Source organism: Camarhynchus parvulus, chromosome 4 (assembly GCF_901933205.1).
Source record: "Camarhynchus parvulus chromosome 4, STF_HiC, whole genome shotgun sequence".
NCBI classification, from domain to species: domain Eukaryota; kingdom Metazoa; phylum Chordata; class Aves; order Passeriformes; family Thraupidae; genus Camarhynchus; species Camarhynchus parvulus.
The window spans coordinates 71,541,267-71,567,619 of NC_044574.1; the positions used below are offsets into that span (position 1 = coordinate 71,541,267).

Sequence of the window (26,353 nt, forward strand, 5' to 3'; positions counted from 1 at the left end):
ATATGCAAAGGCAAGACCATCAACCAGTTCCTGCATTCTCTTCTTTCCTAGAGATGGATCAAGCTGACTGTGCTGATCAGGGAATTGTTTGACTGAAGAAAAATGCTGTCTCTGATAGCTTTTCTATTTTGGGATTTTCAGTTATTTGATTTTATTATTTTTTTTAATGGTCAGTAGCTTAGCACAAATTTATTTCCAAACTCATCTGTCCCATGTTGGATTTTTTTTCCTTTCCCCAGAAGACATGTCTCATTGCTATTCAAACAATTAAAATGTAGAAAAAATATGATAATTAATTACCATGCAAAGCATTCATTTCCCTCTCCTTCCCCCATGCTTGGGTCTCCTTTGGAATTCTTACTGTATCATTAATTGTTCAATCTGTACTTAGATAACCTGCACCCTCTAAAGGTATTTGTCCTTGCAGGGACATCTTCAGCTGACCTATGTCCTTGGCCACGCTGCCTATTCAGGGAACAGATGGGAAAAAGGAGGCTAAATTTACCATTTTGTTTGCAGCACAGTATGACTTATTCACAAGACTTTTCTTTTGATACGTTAGTTGTGGAAATCTGTTAATTTGATATTTAAATTATTTTCAGATGGAAGCTTCATTTATGATGTTACCTCAAGAGGGTGACTAAAATGCTTGGGCTTGAACAGGTACAGTGTGTAGACTACGGGGCTCTCATTTCCTTCCTTTTCCAGTTGTATGAAACACTTTGCTTCAGAAAGCATGAACTGGAACTTGGTCATGTGGAAGAACCCCTGGAATGACTTAGCCCACACTGATCTGAGGAGCTGGAAGGTGCTGCTAGATGCACCTATGGAATAAGTAGCTGTGCTGCCATGAGGTGATGTGTGTTGGGAGTTAACACCAGCAATAGGAATGGAAGACAACTGTGCCATTTCTGCTTTCAGCCTTCTGCCAGCTTGCTGTCTGTCTGCTGGAGATCATGCACCAGACAGGCTTTGGCAGTAAAAGAGGTCCAGTAGAACCTCACAGTCCATGGAAACCTGTGGTGTCATCAGGGGATTACTGTCATGCCTTCACCGTCTCTGCTGGCTCTTTCTTCAGAGTTTCTCTGAAATAGGCTGGAGTAATATATTATGTATGTAGATTGTGCCATGGCAGTGTTTTGCAAGCAGCTGGAAGATAATTTGCTTGCCCTAAGCATAGGAAGGGCTTTTCCCTTACATCAGTTAGACAAGGTTTAATCTGTCAGTTCTGAAGTCAGGAGCAGAGCTCACATGCTGCTGGTGCCCTAATGACAAGGAAAGCAGAGCCTGTGTCACAGAGCTGCTCCTCCTTTGCAGAGGACAGGAATGCTTTCATGTCCCACATGCCCCTTTGCTAGGCAGGCAGCATGCCATCAACATACTTCACTAGCCTGCTACAACTTGTAGGTCTTACCTTCTTCATCCAAGGATGAACTGGGACAAGATTTTTCCCAGGAAACCATTCCTAGTGTCACATACACAGTTCAAAGAGCTGCTCAGTAGCTATGGTGCACGTGCAACAGCACGAGGCGTGTTGTTTTGCTGCTTCTTAGTTTAAAACACAAGAGGTTCCTGCATTTCTTTTCAATCCTGATTTGTAGTTCTTTGGGAGGCACAGCTTTAATAATCTCCAATGTCTGGTTTTTATCATTACCCTCTCTTCTGTCCAGATACAAGGCAGATTGGAAAGGGTGAAGACTTATCAGAGCAACTCCCAGACAAGTCAGTTGGAGGCTGCCTGACTAAATTCTCATAACACACCCTGAAAATGCAGCTCATGCCATCTGCAAGGACAGTTTCAGAGGGAGCAGGTCTCAGCTGCTGGGTGTGAGAGGCAGGAATAGGTACTGCCAGCTCAGTAGTTCAGCTTATAGGCTCTTACACCTTCCCAAGGCTTGCACAAATGGAGCAGTGCTGGCACTGCAATGAGGTTACTGCTTTGCCAGTGTGCACCCCACTGGGCCAAAGCAGCATTAAATGAGATAGATCTGAAGAGGAGTAGATCATGCACTTGGGCAGGAAGGCTCTTTGACAGTGATAACAGCATTCCATCCATGAAATAGTTTATGCTCTAAAGTTCAGTTAAACTTGCTGTGCAGTGTCTTTGCACTCAGCTTGAGCACACACCAGCAATCCTTGCCTGGCTGACTGAGGGCAGGGGGAGTCACTGCATTTGCCTGGTTTGACTTCCCCAGTGCCGCTGCTATTTTGCTGTCATGCAGTGCCTTTTTTTTGTTACCCTTCTTCCCTGTTCTCTGCTTGATCTCCCAGTGTGATCCAGCTCCTGCTGGTGGCTGGGGCCCTGAGAGCTGGCAGGCAGCTCTAGCAAGGGGCCTGTGCTGCCAGCTTTGCATCCAGGAGTCACCGTGACTCTTTACTCTCACTCTTCAGAAAGCAGCCCTTGCTGTCTGATCGGCTAAGATGTCAGGAACTGTATTGTTCTCCTCTCTGCTAACTCTTGCAGGCTTACCCAGCGCCTTGATCATCATTTTGCTGTTACTGGGAGGTGTTTTGTTCTTCTGGTGACTGACAGCAAAAACAAGGGTGATGACAAGAGAGCCCAGCAGCCCTTTGCAGGGTAAGGGCGGAAGGTTGACCCCCTTCCTGAGGCAGAGGTCACTCTGTGAGCCTGCAGAGTTGAACAGGCAAGGCTGGCAGGATGAGATTTTACCAACTACAGACCTGGATATTGTGTATATCCAAATATACAGGATTTCACAATGTGAATTTCCTCTATATTTGAAACGTTGTCCTGGCCAGCAAGAGCTGGGCAGCCAGGCCTAGCATGGAGAAACACAGCATGTGCTTTAAATTAGCAATTGTGCTCCCAAATCAAGTTGCTACATCAGGCATCATCCAGTGAGCTAGCAGGCATCAGTGCCATGCTTTCAGCAGCATGAAGAAATTAAGATATTAGGGGAATGGTTGGGTGCACGAAATGCTTTCATTTGTAGGAAGTGGTGGTCTGTAACTCACTTCCACGTTGCTTGGCTGCTTGTGTGAGTTCAGCTCCAGCAGAGGTTCCTGAAAGGCTGTCCTCTGCTGCCCACCGCCTCGGCAGGACACTGCAGGTGTCCTTGGGCAGCTGCTGTGGAGCTGGTGGGCTTAACACAGCGGTGACAAGATGTGGCTGTACCCCAGGCAGTGGCACTCTGGCAGCTTTGGCTTTTGAATGGCAGTGTCAGAGGTGATGCAGCAAGGAGGTGCGTGCAAAAAACCCTTTCAAAGGCTGAAGCTGAATTTCTGGCATGCAAATGGCAATGCTGATTATTCCTTGCTGATCTCGGATGCTGTCATGTCAAATCCACTTGCTTAGTGTCACTTCACAGCCGCCCCTGGGACACTTCCTGAATTGTTGATAGGATTTAAGCACAGCACAAGAAGTTTAGTAGCAAACTTTACTCAGTCTTCGGAGACTGCTGAATTGGAGGGGTGTTTGGCAGAGCTCATGGTAACGGCTCCCTGTTGGAGGTAAGAAGTATCAAGACCTTTCTATAGAAGCTCTAGGAGAAGAAGGGAGAAGAAAGAGGGGCAAACTCAGGAACAGACACACTGGTGGAAGGGAGAGTAGAAACCCTAGAGGAAGGCCCAAGACTTTAATTCATTTCATGGAAAGGAACTGAAGGTCATGGTCACTGGTGGGCCAGACTGATTCAACATGAAGAACTGAAAAGATCAATTTTTAACAGAAAGAGTCACAGAAGAGCATGTGGAGAAGATAATAAGCCTTGCTTTTTGTAAACACGTATATCCTCTGAGTAAGGTGGACTTTGGGCTTTGGCTAGTTTCTCTTTTTTCCTGCAGGGAGCAAAGATAACTCCAGAACAGGGCCCATTCCAGCAGAGCTGGGGAGCCAAGTGGACCAAACCTCTCAGAATTGTTGCCCTTGTCTTGTACTGAAGCGGCTGGAGGTGCCCTAGGCAGAGGAAAGTCCGTGGCTACATGCAGCTGGTACACAAAAACCTCTGCAGAAGTGACAAAGTGACATCAGCCTCCTTTTCTGGGGGCTCAGAGGAGCAGTGTGTTAGACCCTGTGAAGAGCTGCTGCCGGCATGGAGAGAATTTAGCCTCCTGGCTTGCCCACCTCCTTCTGGTTTGTGTGCTGCTCTTTTAAGGAGCAGCGAAAGGATACTGTGGTGCCTCAGCCCCTGCCCGTGCGCTGGCATGGAGCTGCTCTTTTAGGGAGCAATGAAAGGATACTGTGGTGCCTCAGCCCCTGCCCGTGCTCTGGCATGGAGCTGCTCTTTTAGGGAGCAATGAAAGGATACTGTGGTGCCTCAGCCCCTGCCCGTGCGCTGGCATGGAGCTGCTCTTTTAGGGAGCAATGAAAGGATACTGTGGTGCCTCAGCCCCTGCCCGTGCGCTGGGATGGAGCTGCTCTTTTAGGGAGCAATGAAAGGATACTGTGGTGCCTCAGCCCCTGCCCGTGCGCTGCCATGGAGCCGCCGCCCGCCCCAGGCAGCTCCAGGCGGAGGATGGGCTGGATGCTCGGCTGTTGCTATAACAACAGCGCCTCTGCCTCGTCCCTTTGGAAAGATGGATGGCTGCTGGTGAGATGAAGCGGAGCAGCCTCTGGTGCCCGATGAAGGCCCTGCCGGCAGCCTCCCCGCACTCCTGCTCATCGGGTGGCTCTGTGGCGCCGTGTCCGAGCGGCTCTGCCGAGGATCCATCTCGGGATGGGTCGCATCCCACCCTTCTGCTTGGTGTGCGCTTGTGTTGGCCTGCACACACTCTGTCCCCGGCCTCTCCTCCAACTGAAAGGCATTTAAAGAGTCAACCTGCCAAAATCTGACCTTTTCTCACTCTGCAGCTGGAGTTTTTTCAAAGGCATGTAAAGAATCGAGAGCCCTGCTTCACTCTCTTGTGCTTTGGGGTAGAAAACTGCAGTGAAATGAAGATTCATCAGCCAAACATTTTGTGTGAATAAAGCTAAAAGCTTATGAAGCTGAAAGGGGGTTGTTTTATTTCAGTATTTTCCTTTGATTTTGATATTTTCTTTTTATTTTTATTCTATGTGTCAACAATCTTCTGTTCCTAGACATGAATCTCTCAGCTCCTGCTAATATCTTCACAATGCATGCCATAAAACATGCACAAACTGTGTACTTGTACTAAGAAGGAGAGGGAGGGTACTTTAAAAGGTACTATTTTACTTCAGGGATTGTGTTCAGAGGGAAAGGGAAGTTCTGGGGTTTTAGTGTAAGACACTCTGGAATCCTGATTGTGGTAAACTGTTTGCCAGTATATGCTCAATGTAGGATATCCAAACCATTCAAGAGTTAATATGGTGATTGGGAATTGCATCAAGATATTAAAAGAAAATTTTTCATTAAAATAATTTGATAAGAGTATTTCTGTGTTGTACCTCAACAAAAAAAAGGAGATGCATTTATTGTTATGGCTCTCAACTACAAATAAGGTGATAGATTCAGGATAAAATGGTAAATGTTTTAAAACCTGGAAGTGTGAAACCATGTAAAAGTATATCACTCTCACCAATGTTTTTGTAAAGTACTCATTCAAACTTGCAAAACGTATGGAGTCAGTTCACTTGTATTCCTCAGGAGATAATCACTCTCACTGGTCCCTGCCTTGGCATTAAGACAATTTTTTTCCCATCTTTTCCTTCTAGAACTTTGCTTCATGATGAGAAGCCTGCCACCCTGTCCTGTTCTTACTTTAGCCCAGCATTGGTCAATATGAACTTGGGGTAAAGGGCCATGACACATTTTGAACATTTCTTCAAATCCTGGTTTTGCCTGTGCGTTCCCATTGAGCTTGGTCTCGAGTCACTGTTGGGGGGATGTTTTTGTGGTGTGGCAACAGCGACTTTGCAGTGTGATGGCTTAGGAGTTGAAAGGGGTGATTTCAGCTGTAAATTGTGGGAGTGGCCCATGAAGGGCAGTATTTTAATAAAATAATAAAAAAAATAAAACTGGGAAGAGACTCAGGGTATGGGCAGCTGCTACAGAGCTGCATAGGCTCTGCATAAATTCACAGAATTTAGGAAGGGCTGGAAGGGACCTTAAAAATAATCTAATTCCAACCCCCTTGCCATGGGCAGGGACCTTCCACTAGACCAGGTTGCTCAGAGCCTCATCCAGCCTGGCCTTGAACTCTTCCAGGGATGGGACATCCGTAGTTTCTCTGGCAACCTGTGCCAACACCTCACCATCATCACTGGGAAGAATTTCTTACTAATATCCAACCTAAACCCACCCTCTGTCTGTTTGAATCCATTACCCCTTGTCCTATCACTTGTAGAAGTCCTTCTCCAGCTCTCTTGTAGGCCCTCTGGGTACTGGAAGGTGCTATAAAGGTCTGCCCAGAGCCTTCTAATCTCCAAGATGAACATCCACACCTCTCCAAATCTGGGGTTTTAAGAGCAGACACCAGAGAAGGAGCCCAGCCATGGGGCAGAGGCTGTGGTTACAGAGCAGCTGGTCTGTGTGGCACCACAGAAGCACAAAGTGGAGGAATTTCTGCCTGGGGGAAGCTTGGCACACACTGGCTTTGTGCAAGGTGGAGCAGGCACCAAAGTCTCGGCCACTTGTGCCAACAGTGACCCACTGGGGACTCCTAGTCACATTTTAATTATTTTCCCACATTAAAGAGCTGTTCTGCCCCAGTGAAAATCAAGGAGCTGATGGTCTGTTTAGACTCCTGGCACTGCCTTTCTGCTCGGCTCTCTGCAGAAGAGCAGCCTCCCTCGCAGTAGCTCGGTGTCCCATGCGTGCTGGGCTGTGGCTGCAGCAGTGCCTGTGCTGGCCACGTCCCTCTGCATTGTGTGCTGAAAGAGGCCAGGCTGGCCTGAGGGGCAGGAGAAGGGCACAGCCTTCCCAGAAACCGGGCAAGATACGGGTTTGCTTGCCCGTCTTACATGTGGGATGCAAGGGGAACCAGCCCTCTGGGATGGGAGAAATAAATGGGATCTGGATTATGAGAAGAAAGAAGGTTGAGGACCTCTAGGTTAGGGAAGGGGTGGGAGTTGCATATCTGGGACTTTCCTAGCAGTAAGAATACTTTAAGAGCTGATAAAATCTTTCAGTATTTTGTCTTCTATTGTTCTAGTATCAAGGATGCGAGTGTGTCCTGAAGGCATTTGCTGGAGCTGTGACCTCTTTGCTTCCTCCCCTCCCCACTATTGTTTTTTGCCTTAGTGAAGAGAGATGCTTTTTTTAGCCTCGTACATAAGCAAAGGACTCCTCTTGGGTGTGAGTGGGGAGGACTGCTGCTTGCTACAGGTCTTTGCTATGCTTCTACGACCTGATTTAGAACTGATGTTAATGCACTATTTTTTTATAAAATTCTTATATTCCAATCTGTTTGCTTTTCTGTAGACTTGTCTAGGCATTATTTCTGTTAGCTATTTGTATTTTATGTTAGCTCTTAGCACATAGTTGATTCCTTTTTTTTTTCATTATTTGATTGAGTTAAAGTTATGCAAAGCACCTTCTGTTTTCTAGGGTGGATTTTTTTTCTCCCTTAAAAGTGATTCTCAATGTGTTAGCCAAGAACATAGGGCTAAGCAAATGAAACTATGTAAATTTTTTTGTCAACAACACATTTCAATATAAGTAGTCAATCAATTATATTGCAGTTATTTTTTTAAGAAACTTCTAGAAACTTCCAACAACAACAAAAAAATCGGAGTGATTAGTAAGTTTTAGTGATTCCTTTTTTCTCTTTTTTTAAATTCCATTTTAAGACTCCTCACTGTGTTAGGCACACTGTTTAAATCTTATCTTTGTATTAGGCACTAAAATGTCAAATTAGTCAACTTGTTCCCTAAATTTCTTGGAAGTTAGCACAGATTCAGCTTGGAAAGCACAGACATATTTTACAGTTCTGCTTTCCTAGCCAAAGGAAGGTTTGGTTTGGGACAGTGGGAGGTGTTTGGTTCTTTGGGGGTTTTTAGACTGTGTTTTCAAATTGATCAAGGCATAAGAATGAAATCAGAGAAACCTCCTAATCAGTTTTGAAACTTATTGTCTCTGGCTTGATGAGGAGTCTCTTGTCACAGTGCCCATGAGCACTTCTTTTGCATCTGCAAATGGTTAATTTTTTTCTTTCCTCTTGTTTTCTTTAAGCTCCAAGGGACAGTGAAAAGGAAGTTGGAAGGCGCACGGTCACCTCTCAATGGAGAACAGCAGAATGGAGTTTGTGATGGGAACTTTTCTCCAACCAGCAAGCGGACACGCAAGGATGTGCCAGGCATTGAGGCAATCAACAGCTTGCCCATTAATTTGCCTTTGCCTGCTGTTTCTCCTCTTCACCAGCTTGACATGAAAGCTCCTCTGCTCCTGCAGAACAGTGGAACTCACAGGAGTGGTCTAGAAGACTTGGGTGAAAATGGTGGGCTTTCTGAGATAAAGCTCCCTGTTAACGGCTGCAGCGAGCTGGATGATGGTTTTAACATCCTGCACAACAAGGAACTAAAGCAAGAGCCTCTGGATGACTCCAACTGCATAGACACTTCTGAAACATCTCTTTCAAATCAGAACAAGCTCTTCTCAGATATCAACCTAAATGATCAGGAGTGGCAGGAGCTCATAGATGAGCTGGCGAACACCGTCCCAGAAGATGATATACAGGATTTGTTCAATGAAGACTTTGAAGAGAAGAAGGAGCCCGAATTTCCCAGGCCTGCCACGGAGACTCAGGAGAGCGCGAGCGTAAAAAGTGATCCATCCCATTCTCCATTTGCTCACGTCCCATTAGGATCTCCCCAGGTCAGACCATCTTCTTCCGGTCCTCCATTTTCCAACATCTCCTCAGGCTCCAGCATTGCTTCTGCCTCCAGCGCACCGCTGGCGCCAGTCCCTGCTGGCTCGCCAGCAAACTGTGTTGTGCAGTCCCCTCAGACTCCCAGCCAGGCCCACACCCCCGGGCAGACACAGGGGCGCTCTGGGAACGGCTTCCTGATGAACGCGGCCTCGGCCGTGGCGGGGTCGGGGCCTGCGCCGGGGGCCCTGCCGAGCGCTGACCTGTCCCCGGCCGAGCAGCTCAAGCAGATGGCGGCCCAGCAGCAGCAAAGAGCCAAGCTCATGCAGCAGAAGCAGCAACAGCATCCAAATCAGCCCTCAAGCTGGTCACCAGGGGGGCCTCCCTCCAGTCCCTACGGAGGACCCTTCGGTGCAGACAAACCAAATAGTCCGATGATGTATTCTCAAGCCTTTAACAACCAAAACCCTGTCGTGCCTCCTATGGCAAACAATCCCCAGAAGACCACAATTAATAACTACCTCCCTCAAAATCACATGAACATGATCAGTCAGCAGCCAAATAATTTGGTCACAAACTCCTTGGGCAAACAGCCCAATATGCTTTCTTATGGCAACACCAAACCTCTGACCCATTTCAGTAGCGAGCTGAGTCAGATGATGGCCCCAGCAATGGCCAGTCCCGGGAAGAACACCATGATGCCGTACATCCAGCAGCAGCAGCAGCAGCAGGCCCAGCAGACGCAGATGCCAGCTCCGGTGGCACACCTGAGCGAGGAGCAGAAGCGCATGCTCATCATGAAGCAGAAAGGAATGATCAATCAGCCCATGGCGTATGCAACGCTCCCTGCCCTTGGCCAGGTAAGTGTGAGTGCACAGCACGTGGGCGGCACAAAGGCTTTGTACAATGGGCCTCTTGTGTTGGCCAACGCAGAGTCTGACACCTCTTTGTGCAGCCTCCTCCATTCGCCTCCTCTTTCTCCTGGAAAGTATGGAATGTCATTGCAGATGCTTCTTGGATTTTTCATGTGGTATCGGAGCCTGATTATTTTAAGAAACAATTGAAATTATGTTGCACTGTACTTCAGATCTGTTGTTAATTTGCTGCTCTTTCCCTGTGCCTCTTCTGATGAGTGCTTGGGGCCACTCTGGGAAATTTTGAGTTAGAAGTCACTCTTCCTTGGAGGGTTTATTTCCTTTTTTTTCATAATGCAAGACTTGGTGGTTGTGGATCCCAAACCACTGCATGGCTTAGTTTACCACAGTGTAGTTGTAACAAAAAGATGGAGCAGTTTGTCCCTTCTTCTTGGGGTGGAGAACAAGCCACCTTTAAACAGCATTTCTGGCATTTTGGCTCTGGAAGCAAAGGTAGAACATTTGGGTTCTGAGTGTCTTTGGTTTTAACTGGAAAAAGTAAGAACAACAGAATGCTTTCAGTGGTGCTTGGGCCATGATGATGAGATGAGATGGTTTATTCTGGGACTTTCAAGCAGGCTTTAGCAACCCCAAGTGTTTTGTCTTTCAGCAAGAAGCTAAAGCCATGTTGGCTTCAGAGCCTTGGCATCAATGTCTCGTGTGTATTCCATGCTAAACTCTGGTGCAGCAGTTGCCAGGCCTGGGGAATACTTTGTAATTAGTTAATTACCAGTTGGAATAGTGGTTACATTAATGCCCAATCACCTCCTGGGTCAGCAGGGTGTTCCTAGCCCCTGTAAAGATCTGGCCACTGGTGTCATGGAGAGGCTCAAGAACAAATTTTCTAAATGTTGTATTGAGAGTTTAAAAATGGATTAAAGTTAATAATCAATTTTCAAAGTAAGTGATGCCGTCACAGAAGTTATGTGCCACCAAAACATGTCAAGAAGTCTGATACACACTAATAGTGTATAATACACTAATAGAATTGTTGGTTGATCATTTTAGCATAACAGCTTTTCACCAAATTAGCTGTTTCCACACCACCTACAGGGAGTACTTCATTCTGAGCATGGTTTAGCTGTGACTCACACTGTAATGCTTGTAGAAATACAGCAAATTTTGTTATTCCTTCAGCTTATGGAGTTTGGGGATCAACCAATAAGGAGAAGTAGGAGCTTTACCAGGTCAGACCACATCACATATTATTTAAAGTTAATTGCAAAACAGAAAGAAATGTTCATCTGCCTCCTGGCTTAGGTTCAGGATGTATGGTGACAACTCAAAGGTTTGTATTTTTATATTAATTCTGCTTGCCTATTTTATGAGACATAGGTGATCTAAAGCCTCTTCTTTTAGGAAAGGCTTGTCTAGAGAAATATTGCAATAATGACTTCGAACTCAGACTGTAATTGTAGCTACAGATTTGTCATTTTGTAACTAAGAGGCAGAGGATGCTTGGTCATGCTGCCAACACTTTATTGTTTCTTGCTTTTGCTTTTGTTGAATCTGCTGGACCCAAAGACCCATCAAAGAGCTGAGAGGATGATCTGCCTGTGTGAAAGAGTTAATGCCATCTCCTCCATTTCATAAGTCGGGAAATTCATGTTAATATCTCTCTGCAATTCCACAAATATGAATGGGTCGCCAAGGTTTCATTTATCTAATCTCATTCAGTTCCTTTTTTATTTTTTTTAAGTGCAGGAAAAACTAGATATTTGGATAGAATTAGATGTTCTTTCATAAACAAGTCCAGATATTAAGTCATTTCTGTGATATATAAAGAAGAAACTTAAGGCAGAGCCATACATAGTTTGTTAGATTATGTGCAATTCCCATTTATTGATCCATCCAGGATGAGGGACTTCTTGCTTTTGTGTAGACATCAAAAGGTCCCTTTACTACTTGTGGAACCCACTTGCCTACACTGAAGGGATTTATTTTGGTGAGAAAGGTTGAAGTAATAAGTTTCTAACTGCAATGTATTTCTTCTTTTTCTCCTGCTTCCCTGAAAAGCATTTTCCTGTGGAAAAGTAGAAAGCCTGGGATTGCAAGATGTGCTTGATAGAACTTACTGTTTTTGCAAAAGTGGTAAAAATGTTGGCATTGTTAAGTTAAAAGCAGACTGATGCAGATTATCTGATTCTACAACTTACCACATGCTGAAAGTCACAGAGGAAAAATAAGAATATTGCACTCTTCAGTTTGAAATACATTTCTGAATGTACAGTGAATGTATGTTTCTGTCAGTTTATGGTTTCTACTTTCATTGTAGTTTTGGGGTTTGATAGAGATTTGTAAAAGTGTGTGTTTGCGTTAAATAATCACAATGATTTAACAGATTTTATTTAAGGAGAAAAAGAACCTGCAGTAGGCAGGTACCTCATAGTTGGCAGTTACTTCTGTCCAGTTACTCTTACAAGGGCATGTTCCAGAACCAGAAGCTGATTAGAGATCATCTGACACGCACATAAGTGCCTTGGCTTATTTTCTGTGTACTGCTGTAAAATACCTGATATGCCTTAGTTCTGTGCGTGTGTATGGATACCAGTTAAAACCCACGTGTGCCTGAGGTACTTCTGTTGTAAGAAGTGGCATTCTCACATGAACTCATTGCTTCAGTTGCTGAGTGTATTTCAGTGAGCTGCACCATTGTTTTCAGTACACCTTGTTTCTCTTCTCAGGAGCACTGCTCGGGGTGTTTTTACACAAAGCAGATACTGGTTTGGATTTTTGAGTCAGGGATTTTTTCAGAGGTGGCCTGGAGGTAATTTTGATGGGATTTTTTTCTGGAGCTGAGTGTTAAATCCACAGGCAGATTCTGACCCACCTATATCCAAAAACACTCATGGTGGATCCTGACTCGTGTACCTTATCAAGACTCTTTCCTGCCAATATTACCTCAAACCTGCCTGTTCTCCACTTGGTCAGACTCAGAATTCCCTGCTCTCTGCCTTGCTCCATGTACCCCTATCTGCCCTAAAACCACCTGTTAGTTTGTGAGTATGTGGCAGGTGTTGCCCATTTTTGCTCTTGTTTTTTCTGGGTGGTTCTTCCATTCTTATCTGGCTGGGGCTCATAGTGGAGCTCAGCAAGTGGATTTGCACAGGGCTGGTTACTTGCTTGGTATTTGAGGGATAGAGATGCTCTTCTCTTCTGGTTCTCATGTCATAATAAAAGAAATCAGTTCCCCGCCAAGATGCAACAATCGCTTTGTTTAGACTTTTTATATGATTTTAGAAATAAAAGGAAGAAAACCTGAACCCACCTCCTTGTCAAAAATTACAGTTTTTAAGCTAAAATGTTCCAGTAAGTTTTTGAGATCTGTGCAAGGTTTTATGGGAGGCAATTTTTCTCTTGTTCCTCAAACCAAAAAGTAATTTCAAACTGAGGAAAAGTACAAAGGTTTTCTTTGGGAAATTTAGGAATAATTAATTGTGCTTTTTCTTAGTTCCAGCTGTTCTATATGAATGCCTAATGGTAAGAAAAAAAAAAGCAGCCCAAAGGAATAACTATTGAATGGCTGAGGCAAAATTTGATGTTTGGAGCCAAGTGTGTGAGGGAAAGTCATGAGAGGTCAAAACAAAACAGAATTCTCTGTGGGTGTAAGAAAATTAAAACTAGACTGCAGCTATTTGCCTGCATGGGACTGTGAGAATGCTGTAATTATTTCCTAATGAAACCACTAGTTATTTTGTTTAAAATTGTAGAGATGTGAATGAAGGAGAGAAATGACACCATCCTGCAAGCTTATTTCATATTTAATTATCTGTCCTTTGTTTTAGTCTTATACATTCAAGATGCATCAGCTGCTCAGTCTGGTTTTGCATGCCAAAAATAAAGGGGGACCTGTTGCATTAAAGGCTGAACTCAGTGATCTCAGAGGTCTTTTCCAGCCTAAACAACCCTATGATTCTATTAATTTCTTTGGTGAAACGTACTGTCCTGAAGCCATGCTGATGAGTATTCACTGCTAAGTCCTCCAAGTTATTGCTGGTGGAGAGCTGAAACCAGTTGTTCCATTGCTTTGCTAGGGAGTGTGTCAGAATAACTGGTCTTTTCCACTTTATAAAACACAGTTGTAGTGGTAACTCTTTGATTCATAGAAACTTCTCCATTTGTTTAAGATTTATAAAAATACAGTGTTGTGTGATTTTCTTCTTGTCAAGTTTCCTGAAGACTTATAGTGTGTATTATTCACATCTGTAAAGAAAATGTCCTATGTTATTTTTAGAAGCAGATATTTTGTATTACTGACTGCACAAAATGTATATTAAACGTCCTCTATTTTACTTCTTTTCCTTACACTTTTCCTTCCCACATGATCTAGGTTGCTACATAAAGAGCAGTTTGTCCTGTTATTTAGTAAGATCCAATAGTTTAATGATTCAATGTGTGCCAATCAACTCTCCTTCAGTTTTATTCATTACACCTGCAGTTGTGAAGCACTGTGGGTTTGAATGTCTATAGCCAGTAGCAGCATATTTTTACATGGAGTGCTACCCTTTCCTGGTGGGTTTTTGTGCCATTTTTTCCTGAAAGTGCAAGTTAGCATCATCAGTTTTAGCTTTTCAATCTCATAGCCCATTCTACCTGCTTCCAGCAATACCAGCCATAACCAACTTCTTGTTGTCCATGGGCCTTTGTAACTCTCTGTGTTGATTGCAAACCAATAAACTGTCCTGTTTTCATGTAGACAGTGAGTTCAGGCCATAAGTTAGATTTTGTTATTTTCCATTTTTATTTTGAGAGAAGACTTATTCCAAGTCTTCTTACTTCTTGGAAAGAGTAAAGTCCCTATCCTTGAGAGCACTTTGTCCATTTAGCCTTCAGTACCTCACTACTGGTCGCCAGAACTCGCAGAGCACTTGTCTGAGCATTTTGGTTTGACTTGCTCTCGTTCCTTTTCCTCCAGTCTGGGATCTTGCAATACCCAGCCATGGTGCAGATTGAATCATAGCTTGCCCTTAGACAATATTTGAGTTTTAGATTTGTCCTTGTGTAAATTTTGTAAGTCCGTGCGTGTCCTTAGCTTTACCTTTTCCTGGAGTGCAGACACTTAGAATTCTTCTTGCCCCTTATCATGGTTTGATGCTGGCACAATGCCACTGCCCCCATGAAAATATATTCCTCCTAGTGTCTGCTGTGAGATGTGACCAGAAATAGAGCAAAGCAGGCTCCAGCTTAGGAATAAAGGAAAAAAAAAAACTTTATTAACTTACAATATGTAAAAGAAACACACATAGAACTCAGGTGCCAATATTCAAATCTGAGCACCAATTGGTTTGACCACAACCTCCCAAAAAACTCACTTCCTTATCAAACCAGGACACCCCTGTATTTATTCATTTCCCTTCTACAGTTCCTAGGTTTGACAGTTTGCTTCTCAACACCTCAAAAACATTAATAAGACCTTAATTTTACAGGAATGTATATTCCTGTGTTTAAATTCATAAATATAGAAGTCTGAAATGCCTAAACAAAAGTCAATTTGTGCCTCACAACACTGCTGGTTGGAAATACTCAGAAATTCTAAAATTGCTTTAAAATCATGAGCTCATAAAATTAATACATACTGGGGATAAGGCAGTAGTTATCTTCCTGTTTTCTGAACTCCTAGGATTCTTGACTTCCAGCTGGTCTTTATCCATCTGGAACAGGAGTTTGCTTTTTAGAGTAAAGCTTTGATTCTTCCTTCCACTTTTGGCTTCAGAATATTAAAGTGAAGGGAAAACATGTGAAATTATGAATCTTATAATGATAAGATAATGTAATACTGGGGATTTTCATTACCACCATTCCAATCCAACCTGTTCCTTTACACAAATGTACCCTCAAGGTTCTGGGGCAACTCCAGACTTCTTTCTTGGAAGCTCTCCTTTGGCTGTGTTTGTGTTTCTATGGTGTCACACAGTCCTTTTAGAAAATGCACATCACAAAAGGAAATGACATTGTTTCCAAGTTACAGGTGAAGTAATTGCTCAACGTGCACCAAATTTCCTTCATCTGCCACAAGCAAGAAGGCTGTGAGAGCAGTGGATCTGCTGGGCCTTGTAGTTTGCAGCAGTGACAAAATCAGCAGCAGGTCCTGGCCAGATTTAGCAGTACAGATCCAGGGCCAGGAAGGTCTCTCTCCTTCACCTCTTTTTCAGAGGGGCAGGGGAGATCTCCCTTCCCTGCCCACTCTCCCGGGTCTCATGCTAACCAGTGAGATTGGCGGCCAGCTTTCCCCGGATGGTAGTGGGAGCCAGGCAAGTCTTGCAACTCATTTTGGAAGAGAACAGGCTTTGCTGGAAAGGCCAAAGGAAGGCTTTGCAGTTGTCCACCCATTTTCTCTGGCACTGTTTTGGACCTGAGCACACTCAGACCTATCTTATTTCAACAGAATAACCATTTAACGGGAGGCGGGTGGGGGTGTCCTTATAGTTTCTAGAGATCTGAATATAAAGGCATAAATTAATGAATGATTAGCCTTCATCAGGCATATAACAATGAACTTTAGATTATTGAGGTCTGGGGCCCCTACTGCTCTCTGTACAGATTGTAAGAGATGAAACAAACTGTCTCCTTTCAGGCTGCATTTCCACCCTGAGCAGCATTTCTAAGCCTCGGTGCCATTTCATGCATCTCTGCCGACATTAGATGTAAAATTGCCTTTTCACAGTTCTGTTCTGCAGGAAACAAATTGTTAGCAAATCCCTTTGCTAGGAAAGCCTTTTCTGGGTAGTCTGGGAGTTTATTTTTCAATTTAAGCATAGTGTCATTGTCTTTCCCACCCTTTGTAAAGGGAACAAGAAACTGGATTAAAAATTAACTCTTTCCATCTCTTCTTCTCTCCCTCCATAGTAGGGGCATATACAAGCTGAGATTTCATTCCCAGCCAACTTGAAATAGTATTTCAAGAAGAGTTTAATTGTACATATAGACATATTCTTGCAGCAGGAGTTGTTCTTGCACAAGCAGTATCCTGCCCTGTGCTCTCTTTACTGCATCAGGGATCAGGGATGGAATGCCTTTGCTGTTTAACTCTGTTAAGCAGGTTTCATGCAGTTTCTGCTCCACAGTGATCAGCCAGCCTGCTCTGCCATATTTTCAAAGGAAACGTAATAGTCCCATCTTTAGGGGCTCAGTTTTGCTCACCTTTCTTTACTGCACTTCATGACTGTAGCTCAGGAGTGCTCTGAACATCACTGTGTTTTCTGGAGTTACATGTGGAACCCAACAGCCCTTTTTAAACTTGTGTTTGCATACTCCTTTGTGGCTAGTATTGCTTTTTGGACACGTATAACCAGGAGGTTCTTTTATCCCTTCTCTGATATGACTTACAGCCTGGTTGTGCCTCACCAGAGGGCTTGGCCACCTGATCCCAGAGCTGTGATCCCGAGGCCAGTGCCAGCATCCCTTCAAAGCTCTGAGCTCAGCATCCCCCTGACCTGTGTCTGTGTCAAGGAGTGCTCTCTGATGGTCAGTCTGTACTCCCTGGATGAGATCAGCAGCAAGGTGTACCCCCCACTTCTGACTTCCTACTTGGTCTTTCATTTTGTCCATGTGGATCCTATTTCTGATGCTTTCCAAAACACTTCTAAATATTCAAGCCTTATGCTACCTAGAAGCATTAGGTTATTGGGATGTGTGTTGCCTCCAGGAAGATTTCCTAATGTTGCAACTTGTGTGTGTCCATAGTAGGAACACTTAAGATCTCTTGAAAAACTGTCCAAGGAAGTGGTTACGTGCAGATGTGGAGTCCTTCGCTCAGGAGGTTCTGCCAAATCCCAGCTGATGCATCTAATCTGCTAAAGAATGTGGCTTCTGCTCTCTCAGCAAAGATTTCATTCCTCATGGGCAATGGGAAGCTTGCCCTCTTTATGTTAATGCTCACCAGCTTAGTGTTGTCTGAGACAGCCAAATTTGTTAATAAGGACAGGAACAGATCTGTTGCTCCCTATGTTCTTCGTTCTCTTGTTGTGTTCTGGAGTCCTCCCACTCACACCCAGCCTCTTTTTCATGTGTGAGAGGAACATTTTGTATGCATTAGCCCGCAAGCACATCTTACACACTGGGACAAACCCACCCATTCTGTGGCAGCACATCTTCCAAACAGGGCCTTCCCCATTTTCACCCGGTGGGAGGGAGCTCCTTAGCAGCTCCTCCTCTGCAGCAAGAGAGGAGCTGCCCAGAGAGCACCAAGGACTCATGAGAAAGCAAGCCCAACTTCAGCAGCATCGTCACAAAATCATGTTTCCTCCGTCTCCTTTTCACTTCTGTTTCACACTTGGGCAGTGTCAAAGCTGATCACTCACTCCAGAGGCTTTGTCTTTGGCTCATGCTGGCACCCTTCTGTAGAATCTGTTCTGTCAGATCTCTCACTTCTGGTTAAAATCTGGTTTGAGAAACCACTAAACGTGTAAAATGCCTTTTGTTTGCATATGCTGTCTGGAGAAACTGGAGAAAAGTCTGTGTCTTTGAAAAACAGAAAGAAAAAAATTTGAAAGTGTCTACCTAAAGAGAGTGTAAGGTCTGTCCTGAGATGACTCCTCCTTTTGTGACATGACATTCCTTGAAGAGTAAACATCCTCAAAAGAATCTGAATTTTAAAATCATTCTTGTCCATGGTATTGCCTAGAGAAAGCAAGATTCCTGAGGCTGCCCAACATGCACTTTGCAGGGAATTATTTTTCCAGCGTGTATTTATTTCCCTCTGAATCCAGCAGGTTGGGGGGGATTTTTTATTTCTGTTGGTTTTTTTGTTTTTATCTGTCCTATATTATTTGTCTGCTTCATTCCCTCTCCCACTACTCCATAAGGCATTTTTCTTTCTCTCTGTCTAAGTCCCCTGCTGAAGTTTACCTCCTGTTTCACCTCATCCAGCTTTTATCTCTCTGCTTCCCCTCCTTACCCCTTTAATAGCACAGGACCTTTTTTCGGTGTTGTCACAGCTCACAGGAAATTACTGCAGACACCATGGCTTTCTGTGGTCTGTATACCTCTGGCAGATGGAAATAGTATGAAATATTTGTTGTCGTATTAAATGGTTTTTTAACCAGTCATGGGACAGGTGAAGAACTGGGGAATCTTAGCTATAATCTCACTAATGTTGTAGCACCATCCATGAGATGGATTTGGCCTCTACACCTGCAGTCTGACTGCTAATCCATCTCAACCAGAATTGCAGTGTTCCAGACTGTGGAACAGCTTCACTGGATCAAGATTATTTGCAGTGTGCCCTTATCACAGATGGCTAAAACAAAACAAAATAGGTAGGAATGTTCTGTTGTTAAGTGGCATGGGACATGCACACCCTAGAGGATTTGTCTGTGGCAGGAGAATGCAGTAAATCAGGGTTACAAACCTTCGCAGTCTTGCAGATGGAAAAGCAATTTTAAGTGATTTTTTTGGGAGAGTAACTTTTAAACCCCTCATATCATGTGAAGCTGGTCCATCACTTGAAGACAACTTCACTGTTCTCACAGACATGCATGGAACAGAAATATTTAAAGCCTTTTAAGACATTTCTGGAATAACTACTATGTGTAATTACAGTAATTATTAATCACAAACTACACAACACGCATGGATGTATTGTGAAATTCAGTGTATGTGGTCAGTCTGAGGATGCATTCACTTTATTCATCTGACTCCGTGGGGGTTGCTGGTCCAGAATCAAGGAGAATCATTTCTGTGTTTCCCCAGGCACCTGCTCACATCCCCCCAGGTAAAAGAAACACGATGGGGAAACTGTATGTACCAAAAAGCTGCAGTGGGTGAAGCTCTGGGTGTCAGTGGGAGATCTCAGAGATTTCTCACCGTGACACAAGAGAAGGCACCAGCTGTGCCGCTCTAGAAATTTCCCTCTGCACTTACCCACTCCTGCCCCTGGTTTGCAAACAGCACAGAGATTGCATCCCCACTCCTTCCCGAGGTGCACAGAGGGGTGAAAACTGCTACCAAAACCAAAAATAAGTCATTGACTCAGGTTACATAAGGGGTGGGCTGTTGTCCAAGTGCCCTGCTGAGAGGGACGCGGGTGTCACCTGCAGGCACGCTTGCACGGAGCCTGCTTTGGCTGGGGATGGACAGTGTGTCAGATGCACTACAACCTGGGATGTTTGTGCTCATGGAGCAATGGAAAAGGCCCCAGCTTGGCAAGGACTGGGGGTCAGGGATGGGGAAAACCACAGGTGCCAGTGCAGCCCTTCAGGAGAAAGCAGCCTGTGGAAAGAACAGGGCCGCTAAGCCTTTCTGCCTTTCAGTCAAAGCTGCAGTGCTCACGCCATGCACAGCAGTGCAGCATCGTTGCAGCAATCCTGCATTGTTCCCCACTGCAGCTGGCCTGGGAAAGGGGAATAAGGACCAACAGATCCCTTATGCCTTATTATCCACTCACCACTCACCTGTCTGGAGCATCCTGCTTGCCTGCTCTGCTTCCCAGCTACCTGGCAAGCGCTGTGCCAGAGAGGGCTCTGGCTTCTGGGCAGCACGGGTCAGAGTGGAGTGGAAATGTCAGGGCTGTGACTTCAGCAGAGCTCCCAGCTTTGTGCCTCCTACGGCAGACAGCAGCTGTGGGGTGGCCAGCACAGACTGGGAGCTCTCGTGGCTGTACGCTGGCATTGCTCTTTCACCAAAGAATACAATACGTGGTCTCTCTTTCTCTCTCCTCCATTTTTCTTATCTATTCCACCACTTTTAATTTCCTATTAATAGACTGTGCTTTTCCTTTTCAGCTTAGTGAGAGATTTCTCACCTACACAACCTTAGTCAATGGGAGCACTTACATAAGGACTGCACAGTCTGCCCCTGTGCATCTTAATGAAATTGGAGGAATGGTGGGGGTTTTCCCCTTGTTCTTTGGAATTGCATTCTCCTTTCTCAAAGACTTTTTTTGGCCTCACAAAATTAGATCACAACTTTGCAAAAAACAGCCCACTGTGATCACAGCTTCATTGCACAATGCCTGTGCTTTCTTGAATGTTGTTCCCATCTCTTCAAGATGAAGTAAATCCAGTGGGTTGGACCTTTGATCTGCATAATAAAAGGCAAGGAGGTAGTTTGTAAGCCCTTCCTTTCCATCTTTATTCTTTGCAGTTTGGGACTTGAAGACCTGAAATAATTTTTGCTTGCTGAGAGGAAACTTTCTGTAATATATGTGGAGAAACTATTATGATAATTAGTGTTGTTAGGAAAAATCAATGCGTGTAAGTCATCCAACAGCAAGCAATGATCTTCTCACAATCAGCAATTTATCATGCATTGCCAATGCAGGAGGCCTAAGACTATTTTATTCAGATAAATTTCTCATTCATTTAGTCAGTAAATCATGGTGCACTTCATGATAGTAATTTTTAATGTGACTGCATTTTGTTAACTTTTAATCACACATAATGGATTTTATCTGACAATGAGGTCAACCTGTAGTCTCTTCCTCTGTCATTTGAATCTTGCCATCCCATCATGGGGAAGATCACAGTCACACCTGGATGCCCCAGACTGCAAGGAGATAGGGAAATACAGGAGCACAGGAAGATGAGCTGTTTGGACTAATTTTTAACAATTGAGGCTTAGATGAGGATTTACTCTTGGTGGAACAATAAGATTATACTTGATGTATCCTTGCGTCTGAGTGTAGCTGAATTTGTTTGAAAACTCTTTGCATGAGCTCTCCCATGAAGCTTTTGATCTGACCAGTTTGAGCCTGGGCTGCAGGAGCACCTTTAATCCCCTGGGTACCCTGGGAGGGATGTAGCTAATGCTGCTCTTTTGTCTGCATTTCCATTGGGAAAGCAGTCACAGATGAGGCATAGAAGTGAGGCAGGGAACCTTTGTGGTTTTCAGACACAGACTGGCTCTTCAGTGTCTTCATCTTGAGTCTGAACTCTGCTGTGATTTGCTCATCCTTAAGCTGGTAGGAAAAGCCCTGTTGTCTTCCTCTACAACGGGAATGTGCCCTGGATCTCCTTCCAGCTCCAGTACAATTCTTCAGGTCTTGCTTTTTTTTCTGAGTGGCTGTGGAGTGTTTCCATTTGCTTCTTATAGATGTGGTTTGACTTGATGTCTGTCCCCTCTGAGGCAAGCTATGGATGGCTTTTCTCTTTCCTGCTGATCTCCCTGTGTTTGGTAATCCTCTTTTCCCCTGCGCTGCCTTGCACAGGTCTGTGTTACGTGGTCGGGTGCAGGCTCATTAAACCCCTGTAGGTGTTCCTGTGCTCCTTCCAGCACAGGAGCTCTCCTATCACCACCTGCTTTTCTCTGCTCCCTTTCACTGCACGCAGCCCTCACGTGAGATCAGGATATCATTCAGAGAGGTGTTTGAGTTCCAGCGGGATGAAAGGTCCTATGGAAATATAAAATCCTCATCATGTCCCACAAGGCTGGCCACTGATCTTGGAAGACCCATTTAATTTCTCCCTCCAGATCCCCTGATTTCTTTCTTTTGTTGTTCCTCTGAGAGTGACAATCTAGAGGCTGATGACCCTTTCTCTTACCCCAGTACTAGAGAGGGAGAATTAATTGTCCATGAATTTTGCAGGAGTTTTTTCCTCCTGTATCAAAAGATTGGCATACCTTGTGTGTACTGAGGCTGTGACTTGCCACCCTGTGATGGCTTCCATGTGGAGCCTGACCTGCTCTTTCTAGGGCAGACTCTCTCTTGTTACACTGCTGCAGGTCAGGAATATTCATTGGATAATGAACTTATGCAGGAGCATTTTAGAAAAAAAAAAAAAAAGTGGTCATTAGTTTGGTAAATGGAAATGGAATAAACCTGCTCTGATGTTTTGTTTGGGCGTCTGGAGTTTTGTTTTGTTAGCATTGAAGACAAGAGCAACCTGAAAACATTTTGTCTTAGCAGGTTTTTAGTATCTCTCTCTGTGTCTTTCTCTGTCTCACTAATGCAACTTTGCCTACAGCTTCATGCATTAGCATTGCAAAGCAGATTTTGAAAGCCAAGGGAATCCAGGCTCTTCCAGATGAGCACTGATCTAAAAAAGACAAAAATCTAGAAAAAATAAAGGTAGTTCAAGTGACATATGGTGTGACAGTGACCCTACTGTAAGGACAGATGTACAGAGCTAATGGTAATCCTACACCAGAGCCAGATAACGTTCTGAGGTTAGGAAATCAAAGCCCCATGCTTTGGCTTAGCAGAGAATTAGCGTGTGGAGCCTGCCTGAGCTCTGGAAACAGGGCAGTTCAGTTCTTAGTCATGTTGCATTTGGGGCTTTCAGCTTTGGTAGCAGCAAGATCCTGCCTCAGCCTGTGCAGGAGAATCAGAGCCATGTAGTTTGGCCAGGGAACAGAGTGTATTTAGCACAGCTTGAGTGTTTAGATGGATTTCTGGAGAAGGTGCATACTCCCTCTGATCATTACTTCTGAGAAGTTCATGTCTATTACTGCAGAAACAGCTCATACACTGCTTCAGAGCTGTGGGGCTTTCAAACTGGGGGCAAAGTGCTGCCTTTCAGAGCACAGGCAGCAGCAGTTGGTACCCAAGGGATGTTCTGGAGCCTTTGCACACGGGGACCCCCAGAGGTAACCTAGAGCAAACTAAGCCTCAGGTTTGCTCAAGAGCCACCTCTGCTGACAGAGGTTTGATATCCTTCAATGACAGAAGGGAATCCCAAGGCCTGGAGTGCAGCCGTGGTTCCCAGCCCAGGCAGCCCCTGGCCAGCAAGTTTGGGAGCAGCTTCAGGTGGCCAAGCAGTGTGCAAAGGCATGCTCTTCTTCCAGACAAGAGAGGGCAGTACACATGAGGCCATTATTTTATTTGCCAGCGGCTTGGCATTTACATAAACACTGTGCACTTGTTAAAAAAAGGTCATGATTAGTAGTGAAAACCAGGAATGTTTTGTGTTCTCTGGCAAAATACCTCTACCTCCCTCAAGCCCACCTCTCTGCCCTACTTCTTGTGACTCCCCTCTCTTCCTTCTGGTTTTAAAATATATTTAGCAATGAGATCTTCCTTATTTCTATTCTCTGAAAATACAGCAAGTAGGTCATGTCTTCCAATACATTATATCAGCAGCAATCACTGGAAAACAGAAATTAATAGGGTAGGACCATAAATTTTTGGTGCAGTTTTGGATGCCTTAGCAGCATTCAGTTAGGCTTGGTTCTTAAAATGGCAAAATGTTCCCAGTATCAACAAAAACGATGATATCACTGACTTTTTACCATGCTCATTCAATTTCTTCTTTATGTTTACTTTTGCTTTCCCTCAAACAAAGTATTTGGGTATAGGAGAAAAACACAAATTTAAAATGTCTAAAGGCAACACATGATTAAAAAGTTAAAAGCCTTTTTCAGGCTTATTTTGGAAAATGTCCTGACTCAGTTGCAGAAGATAGACAAGGATTTAAAGAATTTGTTGATGTTGTTCTTCAAATCCTATGCACATATTTTGTATCATTATTGTTCAGGAATGGGGACCTGTTGTATTTTTTTCTATTTGCTATCAAATATTTTCTGTCATAGTATCTGGATCCAAGTACAAAATCTAGGTTATGATAAGCTGCATTTCAGTCACTCCCAAGTTGAACTGCTTTATCTACTTAAAAGGCACGTGTCAGATTTTTTAATACAATATTTTTGAAAGATTTTTGGGCTTATTCATTACTTTAGAAGCAAGCTTGGGTGTTTAGTGTCGTTCCTCTTTGCATTTTGCATTCAAATGGTGGTGTAATTTAAAAAAAATTAATTGGCCTCTCTGCTTTTCTGTTGCATCATCTGCTTCTTGTTTTCCTCCTGCAAGCAGAGTTCTATCCTCTTGCTCAGAATAATGTGCGATGGGGAAAAAGAGGAAACTGATTTAAATACTGAAACCAGGAAACAGTCCACACACACAATCCCCTCTTGTTTTTGCTGGTGTCCCTGGAAGCCAGAGCACAGTTAGTCATTCCTGCACACAGTCAATGGCAAATATTTTAAATCCAGGCTGTTCACAGAGTATCCGTGTTGGGTTTTGTTGCAAGTGATGGATCACTAATAGTTTAAAACTCAGAGACTGGGAGCTTCTTTGGTAAATTGAAGGGGATTATTTCATGCTGTTGAGTGTCCCTGTCAGAGCAGAAAAGCCTATTAGGAGAGGTGGGGCTGTGCATCCAGGAGTTGCTTGCAATATACAATTTCAGTAAAAACTGAAAATGTACATAGGAAAAATCAAACCAAGCAAACAGAATTTCAGCTCTGTGCTGCTACTCTCAGATCAAGCCCCTGAAAAGGAAACACTACATAATGCTCACCTGGCAAATGTGGCCTGGCCAGGTTTTTGCCTTGTGAAACATGGTTTGGCTCAGCAACTAATGAAGTCGCTTGTAATACAGAGGGCTTGCTCAGTAATGGTATTATGGAAATTCTTCTAATTGTTACACATAATTGCTGCTGAACTTCATGGTAATTCTATTTTGGAGTACTAAAACTTGAGTTAGTAGAATCATGAGCACTGAGCCAGTCTGCCTGCTCTTGTTCCATACCCCTGGCAGCAGGTGCAGTGTTTCAGTTCACCCAGCTGTGTTCTTCAAGGGAAGTTTTCACAAAGGCAGTGATGCTCCCAAATCCCACAGAAACTGAGTGCAGCTATGTGATTGAGTCTCTAACTCTCATTTCTTCTTTTAAAAATTTCTCTCTGTATCTTTATAATTTTGGTTTGACTAGACAAGAATGCCCAAACATCTTCCACAGCTGGTAAATTTGATTGGAAACGCTGACAGATAAATATAATCCCTGCTACCCTTCCCATGTTCCTGGTTTCACAGGCATTAGCTGTTAGCCCTTAAGAACTGGGAAACAAAATGTAATAAATCTTTCATTTCACCTCTTTGTTACCCTTTTTCTCTCAGAGTTGCCCTAAAGGGGCTTTTGGTCCCCATGACACCTCTCCATAGCCTGTGTCAGGGATGATACAGCATTGGCATTTTGGGAAATCCCTGTAGTTCTGGGGATTTCCCAAAGGATTTGGCTTAGGAATCACAGCCTCTTCACTTGAGTCACTGATCTTAGTAGAGAAACCTCCTAGAAGCAAGGTTGCAATTTTTTGGAGAAAGATGGACAGCGAGCTGCAGGACACTGTTTTTTTTCCCTAGAACCAATGAGCACCTCTTTGTCATCAGAGTAGAGCAGAAGACTCCAGAGTGGCAATGCTGTCTTGGCTAATGCCTTTTCCATTACAGAGCTGAACTGCTTAGGGCCCCTCCAGAACAGTGCTTGTCAGCAGCTCAGTCTTTGACATACTCAAATCTCATCCTCCTTCTGTGTACCTGCACTCCTCTTCCTTTAAACATCCCACTGCTTCTTTGAACCCTTGGAAGGGCAGAGGAATGTACTGCTGATTCTTACTTTCTGTTGAATGATGCCCTTGAGCGGCCTCTGGGAGAGAAAACACTTCTCAGGCTTATCACCTTTTTGGTATGGAAAACCCATTTTTTCCCCTCCAGGGGAGTGTCCTTATGTCTCTTACCTCAAAGTTCAGGATAAGCTCTCTGTGTCTGACAAAATCACAGTGAGTGGAAGGAGACTGGGGCATTGACAGCTGGCATAGAAACCTTGTGACATACAGCAGCTTCCTTGACTGGGGAGTAACTGGGATGTCCAGAGTCGATCCAGGGACACAGAGAGAAGGCCAGGTCCCTCCTGCTGAGCAGACAGAGCATCACTGAGAAGTGTGCCTTGCTGCAGCTCCCCTTGGGTTCTTCAGTCCTCACTCCCAACACAGCTGCTAAGGGCTG

The 26,353-nt window shown here is 44.2% G+C and overlaps 1 protein-coding gene across 1 annotated transcript in view; it reads left to right on the top strand.

The window, feature by feature from the left end:
• Nucleotides 1-26,353, top strand: part of MAML3 (mastermind like transcriptional coactivator 3) — a 233,542-nt gene that overhangs the window by 144,566 nt on the left and 62,623 nt on the right. The window contains exon 2 of the mRNA XM_030948249.1: nt 8,091-9,584. Within this exon, the coding sequence (XP_030804109.1) occupies nt 8,091-9,584 (1,494 nt within the window). The remainder of the gene's footprint in view (nt 1-8,090; nt 9,585-26,353) is intronic.